Source organism: Bos indicus x Bos taurus, chromosome 1 (assembly GCF_003369695.1).
Source record: "Bos indicus x Bos taurus breed Angus x Brahman F1 hybrid chromosome 1, Bos_hybrid_MaternalHap_v2.0, whole genome shotgun sequence".
Taxonomy (NCBI): domain Eukaryota; kingdom Metazoa; phylum Chordata; class Mammalia; order Artiodactyla; family Bovidae; genus Bos; species Bos indicus x Bos taurus.
The window spans coordinates 142,232,910-142,245,165 of NC_040076.1; the positions used below are offsets into that span (position 1 = coordinate 142,232,910).

Here is a 12,256-nt window from a genome sequence, read left to right on the forward strand (position 1 = left end):
GTACCAGCTCTGTCCTCTCTGTGCACACTTTCTGTGAATCTAAGATTGTTCTAAATTAAAAGCTTATTTAAAACCACAAGCAGTCCCCCACACGTGGTGCACAGACTTGTGGGAGGGAGGCCAGGCTTCTCAGCGTCTGTCCGGCATACCGTCCCCACCCCGGCTCCCGAGCGCCCTCGACCTTTTCTGCCAGCTCCGGTGGTCATCTGCCGGCTCCGGTGGTCAGCTTGGGGACGGGACGAGCACCGTTCATCTTTTCATTTTCCACGCTGGATGACACGGTGCCTCAGTGATGGTGCCAAGGAGAGGCTTGTTTACTGAAGAGAATTCCAAGTGTTCTTTTAACTAGAACACACTTGAAAGTGTTAGTCCGTCAGTCGCGTCCGACTCTTTGTGACCCCATGGACTGTAGCCCACCAGGCTCCTCTGTCCATGGGATTCCCAGGCAAGAATACTGGAGTGGGTTGCCAGTCCCTCCTCTGGGCATCTTCATGACCCAGGGGTCAAACCCGGGTCTCCTGTATCACAGACAGAGTCTTTACTGTCTGAGCTACCAGGGAAACCAGAATGCACTTGGACAAGTATTAATATCTCTGATGGTTTTTTACTATTAAAGACATTTGAAGCTTTGCATGCTTTTCCAAGATGAGTCTGGGATGGAGTAGAGCTTCAGTCTCCTAATGGAAAGACTCCATGTTTTGCTTTGCACAGTGATTTGGGTGGATTGTCGTGCAGGAGGTATAGGTTTATTTCTCACTCTGCCATTGCTGGGGCGTGTTTCACACTGATGTTCCTTCTCCTCCAGGGGACACACAAAAGCCTGAAGGGAAACTCCCATGCCCTGGCCACCGTGACCGCCATCATCGACGGAACCGGATCTGTAGGTACGTGGATGTTTTAGCCCAAAGAGGTTCATCATGGTCCAAGGGGAAACCATGTCATCACGTCTAGCTAGCAGACGCCCTGGATTCCACCTGCTTTTGTGTTATCAGGATCAGCTGGCCTTCTTCTTTTATGTACTTGTTTATTTAATATTTATTTGTTTGGCTGTGCCAGGTGTTAGCTGTGGCACGCAGGGTCTTCAGTTACAGCATCTAGTTGTGGGATCTGGTTCCCTGACCAGGTATTGAACTTGGGCCCTCTGCACTGGGAGTGTGGAGTCTTAACCACTGGACCACCAGGAAAGTCCCAGTCCTCCTTAAAACGTGAGCAGATCCAAAGCACGTGCAAGCCCTGGGAAGTGAGCAGCTGGCCCTGCCAATCGTCTCTGATGGGAGGCTCCCAGAGGAGACGTGGTGTGTGGCTGGCAGGTCAAGGTTTCTTCAACGTGAGAGGACATGGCCCCAGGTTTTCCTCCAAGCCAGCAGTGGGAAAACTGGCCCACAGGCCACTGGTCTGCTGACTCTTTATCATTGTCATTTCAAGGGGGATGGAATTCTTGCATAAGTGCATGTGGGCTAAGTCGCTTCAGTTGTGTCCGACTCTTTGTGACACTATGGACTATGGCCCACTGGGCTCCTCTGTCCATGGGGATTCTCCAAGCAAGAATACTGGAGTGGCTAGCCTGCCCTCCTCTAGGGGGTCTTCTCAACCCAGGAATCAAGCCTGCATCTTTCTCTTACATCTCCTGCATTGACAAGCAGGTTCTTTACCACTAGCGCCACCTGGGAAGCTCGGATAGAATCTTACTGAGAGGTAAATGACAGGTGAGCTGTGGGTCCCAAAGCTCATGAGACGTGTGTCACCAGCCCCGTCAGGGGTCTTGGAGAGAACACGGCAACGTGTTCTGAGGAAAGAAAGGGGGCGAAACAAGCCCCTGGCCCCTGTGAGCTGGGCACATGGGACCTGGTGACAGCAAGCCTGTCCTGATCCGAGTCAGGAGGCTTACAGGGATGTCCTTGAACTTTCCTGAGGCTCAGCTGGGGAGCTCGCAGTCTGGGACCACTCCTGCCAAGACCCCGAAGCCGCCTGTGCTCTGCAGACCCTGGAACTGGAGGCGGGATGTGGGCTGGTGTGGCCCTCGCGGCTTCTCCGGGAGGTGTCGGGTTGCATCCTAGCATGTCGCTTCCCACCACAGGTGCCTGATGCCGGGGGGGGGGGGGGGGGGGGGGGGGGGGGGGGGCGGGGGGGGGCAGTGAGAGAGAGGGCAGACCAGGTGGGGCAGGCCCTGGGGGCCTGGAACACTCTCTAGCAGTAAAACAAGCATTTGCTGGATGAAGGTGGCTCTGTGAGTTCCACCAAATGCTGGCCTCTCTTCGGCCCACCTTGTCTGGGGCCTGCAGACCCCTCCCCACCCAGACTCAGGGCCTGTCTCGTGGCCTACCCTCCTCCGGGGCCCCGTCCACTGTCTGCTCTGTACTGTCCTCTCCCTGCTCCTGGTGGGAAGCCCCAGGACAGGAGTTGGTTTCGTTTTCTGCTGTGTTCTCAACCCCCCCGGCAAAGCCCAGGAGCGGGTGCTCAGTGAGGGGGCAAGGAGGGCATTGCTGGGTGGCTCTAAAGCAGGAGATTGCAGACAGGCCTGGGGGGTGGGCAGAAGGTCTCCCGTCCAGGCTGCTGGGTTTGCAAGTGAGGGCTCAGGGGACAGAGGCCGGGGCCCCCCTCAGCCCTCACAGCTCATGGAGATAGGGCCCCCCAGCTCCTACTCCTGCCACACTATGACAGTGGTCACCACTCTGGTGTCTTCAGGGAGACCATTCCCTTTGGGGGCTCCTCTTGCAGCCTTTGAGACAAGTCCGGGGAAAGGGCTGTGGGGGCAGGGTCGTGTCACGTGACAGATGTCCGTTGCCCACCAGCCTGCTATCCCGGCTCTCGCAGCACACGAAAAGCTTCTGCAGCCTGGAAGATGTGAGGTCACTGGGAGACTCCTGGGCCGAGTGCGGTGCTCGGGGGCTGAGCAACCCGGCAGCATCCTCCCACCTCCTGCCTGCAGAGCCCTCTGTCTGAGTCCATCCCTGGCTGCCGCTGTGACACCCTTTTCTGAAAGCAAACAGAGCTCGGCGGGCAGTGCTGACTGATTTTAAAGTAGAAGATGAGGAGTTGAAGAAGAGGAAATGATGAAGCAGCTGGAAGGCCACATATTTCTTGATTTCCTTCCCAAAACAAGAGGGAAGCAGAAGTCCTTGGCCCAGGGTGGAGGCTCAGCATCTATGCACGGGGGCAGCTCTGAGCCGCAGGAGAAACCAAAGCCCAGCTGTGAACTCCTCCCACCCCCACGGAAGGACTGCAGGGGGCGACTTAGACCGCCTCGACCTCTATGCTCCTCTGTGTTCAGTGCTGACCATCCAGCGTCATCACTCCCACCCGGGCGACAGGGTCTGGCTGGACTCGAACTCCCCCAGGCTGTGCCAGCCCCAGTGCATGAGGACCCGGAGGTAGTCGCCATGGAAACGGCATGCAGGCTCGTCCACCGCTTCGTCTGCTTCGTTGTTTCTCTGCTTAAGTGCTGCCCAAGGACACCGAAGCCGAGCAAGGCTCAAGTGGGAACACACAGTTTCAGCAAAATTCTGATTCTCAAGGGCATATGCCTTGATATGTTTGTTAAATGTCATAAATGTTGGTTCCTTTGGAGGCAGAGATTGACTGATTATAAATGAGCCAAAAGTACCGGCCTGCTCAGTCATGTCCGACTCTTTGCGGCCCCATGGACTGTAGCCACCAGGCTCCTCTGTCCATGGAATTTTCCAGGCAAAAATACTGGAGTGGGTTTCCAGCTCCTCCTCCAGGAGATATTCCCTGCCCAGGGATCGAACCCGGGTCCACTGTATCGCCTGCTTCACTGGCCGTCTCTTTACCCGTTGAGCCTTCGGGGAAGCCTAATGAGCGGAATGCCTTCTTGCAGTTCACCAGAGCTGACGGTTCCAGGGACTCCAGCTGATGTGTGTGATGTGTTCACAGTGCTGAGCGCTGCACCCCAGGGGCTGCAGGCTGGTTGTTTCTATATGTTTATGCAATTCATTAGAGCCCTGACGTTCTTCAAGTTCATTTTAATTTTCTCGAAGTAACACATGATGTCACTTGAGAAACCAGATAGCCTTAGAAAGCATCCTAAGTCTAAACTGAGAAACTATCTAAGAAAATATCTAAACTTAGGAACTGTACTAAATGCAAAATGACAGCCCCCTGCCCACGCCCCCCTCCAGAATTTCCTCCAGAGTCAGTGTCTTCTAGCTCCGTCATCACCACAGGAAAGCCTCTTGTCACCCTCAGCAAGAACTCCACCTCTGACCTCTGGTCTTCCCCCTCAGAGGTCCCCAGCTCCCTGTACCTGTGCAGCCTCTCTGCATCCCTGCTCCCACCCCTGTGCCCTGGAAACCCAGGACCCACCCAGCCTGGAAACGGATGCCCTTGATTCCTGGGAAACTGTGCTGTGTTATCTCTTTGACAAGTTTCCTCCACTGTTTGTCTTCCTGGAAAACTTACCAGTCAATGTTTAGCTTTCTGGAGTCATCCTCCAGTTCTCTCTTCTGTCTGACTGTCTTTGTTCTTTTCCTCCATCTTCTGAGATGCTCTTGGCTTTCCTTTCCCATTTCTGCACTCGACTTTTTATCTTCACCGTCACAGTGTTCTCTTCGTTGGTGTCGTTCTGCCTTTTTAATCCCTCCCGTTCTTTCTTCGTGGATGCGGTGCTATGAGATTGAATCCTGGGCAGTTGCTGGTGTTAGATGGTTTTCAGACATAGACACGGGGGTTTCACACGTTTCAACTTCATTCTCTGTGGTTCTCGTGAGTGTGACATGCTTTCCTAGGAATGTTTTTCTCCCTGGTTTGTTTATTTCCTCCAGGTTCCCCTCGAACCACATTGTTTTCTTTCAGGGCGAGGCTTTCCTCTGATATGAGTGAACCTTGGCTGTCCCCTCATATATTCATGTTTAACACGGGGCTTAATCACTCATTAAAATGCTTTTCTGTGCAGCAGGCATGGGGGAGTGTGTAAACTGTTGGTCTATGGGGTCTGAGTGGGGTCTGGAGGAGGAGACCCCCAGTACCCATGGGGGTGTGCCCCAGCATTCCTGCTGTTGTGAGGGAGGGGGCAGTGTGAAAGATCTTAGTTCTCCAACCAGGGATCAAACCTGTGCCCCTACAATGGAAGCACAGAATCTTAACCACTGGACCACAGGGAAGTCCCCTTAATGTGTGTGTGTGTGTGTTTTAATTATGAATAAGGTGTTGAGGACTCCCTTATGTTTACTGGGCCTGGGTATTTGGGTGGTTGCAGTCCAGGGTCCTCTGCACACACCATGTATGTCCATTTCCTCATTCCAGGAGCAGCGCTGGGCCCGCTGCTGGCAGGGCTCATCTCCCCATCAGGATGGAACAACGTGTTCTACATGCTCATGTTCGCAGACGCCTGTGCCTTACTGGTGAGTCGCCTCACTTTTCCTCCAAGGCTTTCACAAGTGTCTCTGTGGTTGTCACGGTCAAACGCTGGGGATGCTTGTTCCTGTGGACTCCCGCCGCTCCCAGGGGACTTTGGGCCGGTGATGCGTCCCTCAGGCTCCTGGGCCGGGGCTCTTTCTCCCTCTGGCTTTGATGCATCCAGAGCAGCAGCAGGCAGTTTCCAGCAGGATGGGTGAGAGGTCAAGAGCAGGGGCTCCCTGGCCTTGGATCCTGAGCCGGTCAGCTATGAGTGGCTGGGTTCGTGTATGACTTGGGTGGTTCCTGAGCCCCTCTGCTCCAAAGCATCCATCTGTGAAGTGGGCAGCACGGGGACACCAGGAACATGATTACTGTGTTGCTGTGGGGATTAAAGGGGACCATGCGCCGAGTCCTACCTGGTGCCCTGACCTTTCCCACACCCCTCCTGTCCGCGATCAGCTGCACTGGGGAAGCTCCTGATTCCCACATCCAGAGGACCGGAGGTCAGAAGAGGAGCCGGGGCTGCTCAGGCAGCACTAAGCAATCTGCTCTCTGGGCCCCGTGGCCTGTCCCCTCCTGCGTGAGAAGAGAGGAGGGTTTCCTGGGGATGGCGAAGGCCCGTCCCCACAGCACAGTCCTGCAGGGGCCACCCATGAGAGCGGCCACCATGCTCTCCCCTACCAGTCACCCACACCAGGCCCAGACCCAAAGCCACCGTCTCCTCTCAAGTCACCTGGAAAAGTGAACATTTACCCCAGCACAAATGAGTTGAGCACCTTGGAAGTTTATATTTTCATTCCCAGAAGCCCTAAGTCACAGCTCCCCAACTTTATACACAATCAAATACCAACTCTCAGCTTATGAACCTGTGAGGTGGGCAAAGCAGCCCCTCAGTTAAGCCCCCAGATCATTTCTGCCAGGTAGCAGTGAAACTTCCATAATTACGGCTATTTGAAGATGGACTATTCCTCTAGTTCAGAAATAACGTGTATATATACATTAAACTTCCTTTTACTGCACAACTACACTCGTAAGAAAGGAAGGGACATCCCCAGGAGCCAGAGATGTAGAGACTACATGAAATATGTACCAAACTGATGCTGGGCGGTTATACCTCCCCCACCACGGTCCCCAGCCCCAGGTGCTGGACCGGCCCAGGACGGGGAGCTGGAAATGGAGCCCCCCTCCTCAAACCCGGACCCTCAGGGAGCTCTGGGTGCAGTGAAGGCATAAACACGCGTGCGTACTGGCACAGGAGAGAAGCAGGATCTGCGACCTCTTAGCCTGCTCACCAAACTGGGGAGAAATCTTCCTGGAAGCTAAAAGTTAACCTTCAGTTGAGGGCTACAGTAACCTTAAACTTTTTAACTTATATTCTGTAAATATCACACAATGAGTATGTAATATTACAAAAAAATGAGTAAAAAATGATACTAAAATACTCAAAAAGCTAGTATTACAAAAAAGTGAGTAAAATTGGTCCCAGGATGCTGATATACCCGGTTCTTCAGCAGAAGCAAATCCCAAGTCAACTGAGAGGGACAGTCCTCACCCCAGTGGCACTGGGTCCCGCAGCTGTCACCCCGCTGCAGACAAGCTCTTACCCCAAATCAGGAAACAGTAGGAAATAGTCTGCTGTGATGGGGTGACAGGCACAACGGATAGACACCCCCAAAAAAAAACCCAGGTAAAAGGGTTACCAGACAAACTAAAACATATTTAGCATTTCCCTGGTGGCTCAGTTGGCAAAGAATCTGCCTGCAATGCAGGAGACCGAGGTTCAACCCCTAGGTCAGAAAGATCCCCTGGTAAAGGGAATGGCAGCCCACTCCGGTATTCTTGCCTGGGAAATCCCATGGATAGAGGAGCCTGGTGCGTTACAGTCCAGGGGGTCGCACAGAGTTGGGCAAGACTTAGCAACTAAATCACCAAGATTATCATACTCAGTGAAGTAAGTCAGAAAGAGAAAGACAGATACCATCTGATGTCACTCATACGTGGAATCTAAAATACAACACAAATTACCTATCTATGAGATGGAAACAGACTCACAGACGTGTGTTTGCCCAGGAGGAGTGGTGGGAGGCAAGGATGGGGAGTTCGGGATTAGCAGAGGCAACCTATTATGTAGAAGACAGATAAGCAACAAGGTCCTACCGTATACCACAGGGAACTGTATTCAGTCTTCTGGGATAAACCATAATGGAGAAGAATATAAAAAAAGAATATGTGTGTATAAACTGAGTCCCTGTACTGCACATCAGAGGCGGGCACCACACTGTAGATCAGCTATATGCGTGCGTGCTCAGTTGCTTCAGTCGTGTCCGACTTTAGCCCTCCAGGCTCCTCTGTCCATGGGATTGTCCAGGCAAGAATACTGGAGTGAGTTGCCAGTCCTTCCTCCTGGGGATCTTCCCAATCCAGGGATCATGCCTTAATTTTTAAAAGAAGAAAAAAACAAGAAAACATTACTAAAGATGGCAAAGAAGAAACCAAATTCATGAGAAAAGAACAAGAGCTAAAAAAGACAGAGCTGGTGAGATGCAGGTATAAGGAGACCATCCAGAATGCAGCCCAGGAAGAGATGGAAAATACTGGAGAGCAGACAGAGACTGGAGGCCCTGTGCTGTCCAGGAGGAACTCTAAAGGAAGAGACTGCAGAGACCGGGACTCTCTGAAAAGAGCTGAGAACAGAAGCAGCCCCTGCCATCGATGATGAGACATGGGGTGGATGCAGGGAATTTGGGGGAGGATCCAAGCAGAAGCACAGGCTGGCTGACGCACCCCTACCCGCAGACAGAAGACGGGCTTGGAGACCCGGACCCCAGTTACAAGAGACACACCTGAAATGTCAAAACACAGAGAGGACAAAAGGGAAGACTCGCACACACAACAGGCAAATAATAACTTTGAGGCTACAGGACCAGCCAGGTTAGATGAGAAACTAAAGCCACAGTCACTGCAGGAGAGAGAGAGGGCTTCAGCAGGCGGCTGGGCGGCTCACCGAGGGCAAGTCTTCATCCTTAAAGACCAGACGCACCTCCTCTCTTTGTGGGTCCACAGGCCAGTTTCCCCTCCTTGCAGGTCTGAGCCTGGACCTCAGTGAACCCGGCAGGTCATCCTGGGGGCCTGAGGACTGTCCAGCCGCACTCACGCCTGGGGGCTGTGCTCCCCAAGCCTCGGGCCTTCTCCTCAGTCTCCAACTTTGGTCCCATGGGGCTGTGGCCACCCAGGTGGGCTCTGGGCCTGGGAGGTCCATTCACTGCAGGCATTGCACACAGAGGCCACTTTTGTCCTGTCTGGGAAGCTGGTGTTTGCCCTTCAGAATTGTCGCTGTGGCTCACAGGGCACCCCGGCCCAGAGGAAACACTCGAGGGTCCTTCCTCATCTCCTTCCTCTTAAGGATCTGCTTTCTGTGGTCACGGGCCCTCCCTGATACAGATTTGCACGTATGGGACTCGGCATTCGTATTGAGGAGACTCCAGCTCAAACTCAGCAAGGCGGTGCTAGACCATGGGGTCTAGAGGTTCAAGTTCACAGGATCAGTGTTTTTAGCCAGAGTGTGACATAGCCACCCGCAGTGCTCGGAGCATCTGTCAAATCCCCACCCTCTGGCTCAGCCACCGAGATCCCAGGAGCCCCACGTGTAGGTCAGTCCTCGAGGAGAAACACCTGTTGTCTTCAACCTGCACAGCCACCATACGAGGCATGACTTAAGCTCCTTCCTGAATCTTCTGCGTCTAAGAAAACAAACGTTTCTGCTCCCAGAGTCTGCCGGTAGACTTGGTACTTGGTAGCTTGTGTTTTATTGAAGGAGCCCCTCGAAAGCTCCTCCAGCACCCCCACTGACAGGGCCTCCTGGGCCCAGGGCGCCTGCGGCTTCCCTAGAGGAGGGGCCACGAGAGCCAGGACTTCCTCGGGAGCCCCTCTCACAGCCCTGAGCAACTCACATCGTGGGGGTTCCTCCCGGGGGGTGGGGGTTCTCAGCGCTTAGGGAAAGACTAGTCCACAGCTGCAGACGGTTCCGCTGAGGGCAAGACTTCACTGCAGGTCGGGATGTGTACACGGACTCCGCCGTCTTGGCAGGTGAGGGCCGTGAGGGAGACGAAGGCAGAGCTGTTATGGGTCTACCCTGAGACCGCGGGGTAGACCACAGGCCTGGGGCTGGGGCCCAGCTGTCCCAGGAGCTTCCCCAGAGGTGGCTGGGGCCTCTGGTGACAGCGGCCAGTGAGCACTGGCCTCAGAGTCCCCCCAGGTCCCCCAGTCTCACTGTGAAGGTGAGTCACCTTGTCCTTTTTTTCCCTTGGATATTTTATGACTAATCTAGTTTCATTTAAACAGACGTCCTTCTGGATGAAATCTGGCCTAAGGGCCTTATTCCCAGGAGCATGGCCTCCACTGTGATGCATGGGACTACGTGACCAGCAGCCCAGCAACCCTGCCCTGAGACCAGGCCGGCAGGCAGCTGTGCCTGAGTTGGGGGTCGGGGGCGCCCGCTGCTCTGCTTTAGAATTTTACATTCAGAGGCACGGGGCAGCCCCCCACCCCCATCATGTGATACGGGGAACCGCAGACGTGACGAACTGGAACTTGAATGCTGAGCTGGTTGGGCCGGGGAGCTGGCAGAGTGGGGAATGGCTGTGCCAGCCCCTCCCCAGTGACAGCAGGGCGCCCGCCCAGGGTCTCCCAGCAATAATGTGGTCTTCTCTTTGCTTTGGGCACGTGCAGTTTCTGGTTCGCCTCATACACAAGGAGCTGAGCTGCCCAGGGTCGGCGACAGGAAACCAGGTTCCGTAAGTGTCTCCCCTGCCCGCACCCCACCCGTGCCCGTCACTTATGTCCACTGCCGCCCCGGCTTCTCTGAAAGGCCACACCTCACCCACGGTCCCTGGCACTCTGCACCTCACTCACTCTCATTTCTCCTTTCCTAATGAATACCAGGTGGGGATGCGATCCAGGTAAATCTTTTCTCAAAATAGAGTGAAAAAAAAATGCTGATTCAGTTGTTCCCTTTGGGCTGCAGCTTTCGGACAAATAGCAGCTCCCGGGCTCTGCCTGGCTCTGCCCCCCTTCCTTTGTCCTGTCCCCTCCGCTCTCCCCAAGGCCAGGGGAACGGGAGGCCTCAGGAGTCCCTGGCAGACGGGGAGAAGCGGGCACCTGGGCTCTGCGCTTTGGCGGTGAATTGAGTGCCGCTGGCCGGGTGACCAGCTGCTTTTTCTTCTTCCTCTTCCAGGTTTAAGGAGCACTGAGTCCTCGAATCCCATGAAGGAGGGCTGGGCCCATCCTTCACAAACTGTTTTTCAAGAAAAAGTTCAAATAAAGGATCCTGTGTTGAAAAGAATGATTTTGCCCTTGCCTTTTGCACATTCACCTGGAAAAGACACGCAAGCCACCTTGAGAATTCCTGGCACCTAGTCAGCCGGCCCGTGGGCTTCGGGCCACGGGAGGGGAGCCCATGGGCGTGCTGGCTGCCACCCACTGAGCCCCTCAAGCAGACAGCTCCCGGGCGCTGGGCAGCCCCTCCACGTCCAGAGTGACGGCGGCAGGACTGGTGTGGCACCCAGGCCAGCCCTGGTCTCTCAGGTATTACAGCACTGATGTCTGAGCGGGTGGAGCTCTGGCGACAGGAAGGCACCGGGGGACAGTAGGGACACTGCAGGTGGTGGGAGAGCACGCAGCAGAGACGCCCTGCAAGGCCAGAGCTGACACCTGCGTTCACAGCAACGCGGAGCTCAGACCAAGGACGTCCCCAGCGCTTCCTCCTGCTCTTCACCCACCCAGAAACAGTCCAGGGTGGACTGCGGTGAAACCATCAAAGCCTTCGGACAGGCTGGAGGGCCACCACGGAACCCCAGAGGTTCCTGTCACTGGAACCCCAAGGGCCATGACGCCACTGGCCCCATGAGTGATTGCCAGGAGGACAGTGAGGCCAGGCCCTCCGCCCAGCCCTCTGTCCCCCCCAGCACTGCAGACCTGGGCCTGTCCTCCGAGACTCGGCACTGGAGCGGATTTATTTATTGAAATGTGTGAGGTGTTGTAGAAGCTTAGGAGACGCAAGTGGCACCTTGTTATTTACTAAGACAAACTCCGGTTGTTCTCTGGCCACTTGCTTCCTCAGTTGTTGCCCTTTGAAATAAAATGTTAAAAAAAATAAAACTGAGACAGAATGTTGGTTATTTCTGCTCACATCGCCATTATATTCAAAACAGAAAACTTCCAGGGAGAGCACGTGCCCTGGGTTTTCTCAGGGTTGGATCCTGACTGTGGTTTGGCAGCTAGAAGCGGAGACCGTTTCCAGCAGACAAGGGGTCACCCCGAGGCAGGCTGGGGCCTGGGAGCCTTTGCTGCAAAGCTTGCACCTGGGCGAACCTCTTCTCCAGCAACAACACAGAGAAACTGCAAGGGACTAAAAGTAACTGTGTGCATGAGAGTTGGGGCAAATTCTGGTCAAAAGATACAAAAAGACCAAAAAACCCAATTGCCACTCCTGAAGAGCAGGGAGCAAAAGGAGGATTGAGCGTGCCCCTGCACTCAACACCACCTAAGGGGTGAGCAAGCCAGCTAAGCCACCCCTCCAGCCTGAGCCCCAGACACTCCCCTCCCCCCTCCCCTCACCCCAGATAAGAAAGCAGCAAGCAAGCAGGTAACATGTTACTCTTCTCACTTCCCACTGCTGTAGCAGGGGCTCCAACAAAGCCTTGCCTGAGGTTCTTGTCCGGCCTCTAGTCAATGTGTATTGATCATGGGAGGCCAAGGACCCTGGTCAGTATCAACCCTGCTCGGGGACAGCCCCCAGTCCGCACATGGTCCCCACTCTCCTGGGAAGGGCAGGCAAGGTGAGGGCTCTTCTGAACACAGAGGTCCTCACAAGGAGGTTTGCTATTTTATTAACAAAATTTAC

At 54.5% G+C, this 12,256-nt stretch overlaps 1 protein-coding gene across 3 annotated transcripts in view; it reads left to right on the forward strand.

The window, feature by feature from the left end:
- SLC37A1 (solute carrier family 37 member 1) overlaps positions 1–11,511 on the forward strand; it is a 102,531-nt gene extending 91,020 nt beyond the window's left edge. For all 3 annotated transcript variants that reach the window (XM_027546892.1, XM_027546885.1, XM_027546898.1), the window contains 4 exons: positions 806–884; positions 5,263–5,360; positions 10,084–10,148; positions 10,589–11,511. In XM_027546892.1, coding sequence (XP_027402693.1) covers positions 806–884; positions 5,263–5,360; positions 10,084–10,148; positions 10,589–10,604 — 258 coding nt within the window. In that variant the 3' untranslated portion in view covers positions 10,605–11,511. The remainder of the gene's footprint in view (positions 1–805; positions 885–5,262; positions 5,361–10,083; positions 10,149–10,588) is intronic.
- Positions 11,512–12,256: the final 745 nt, after the last annotated feature.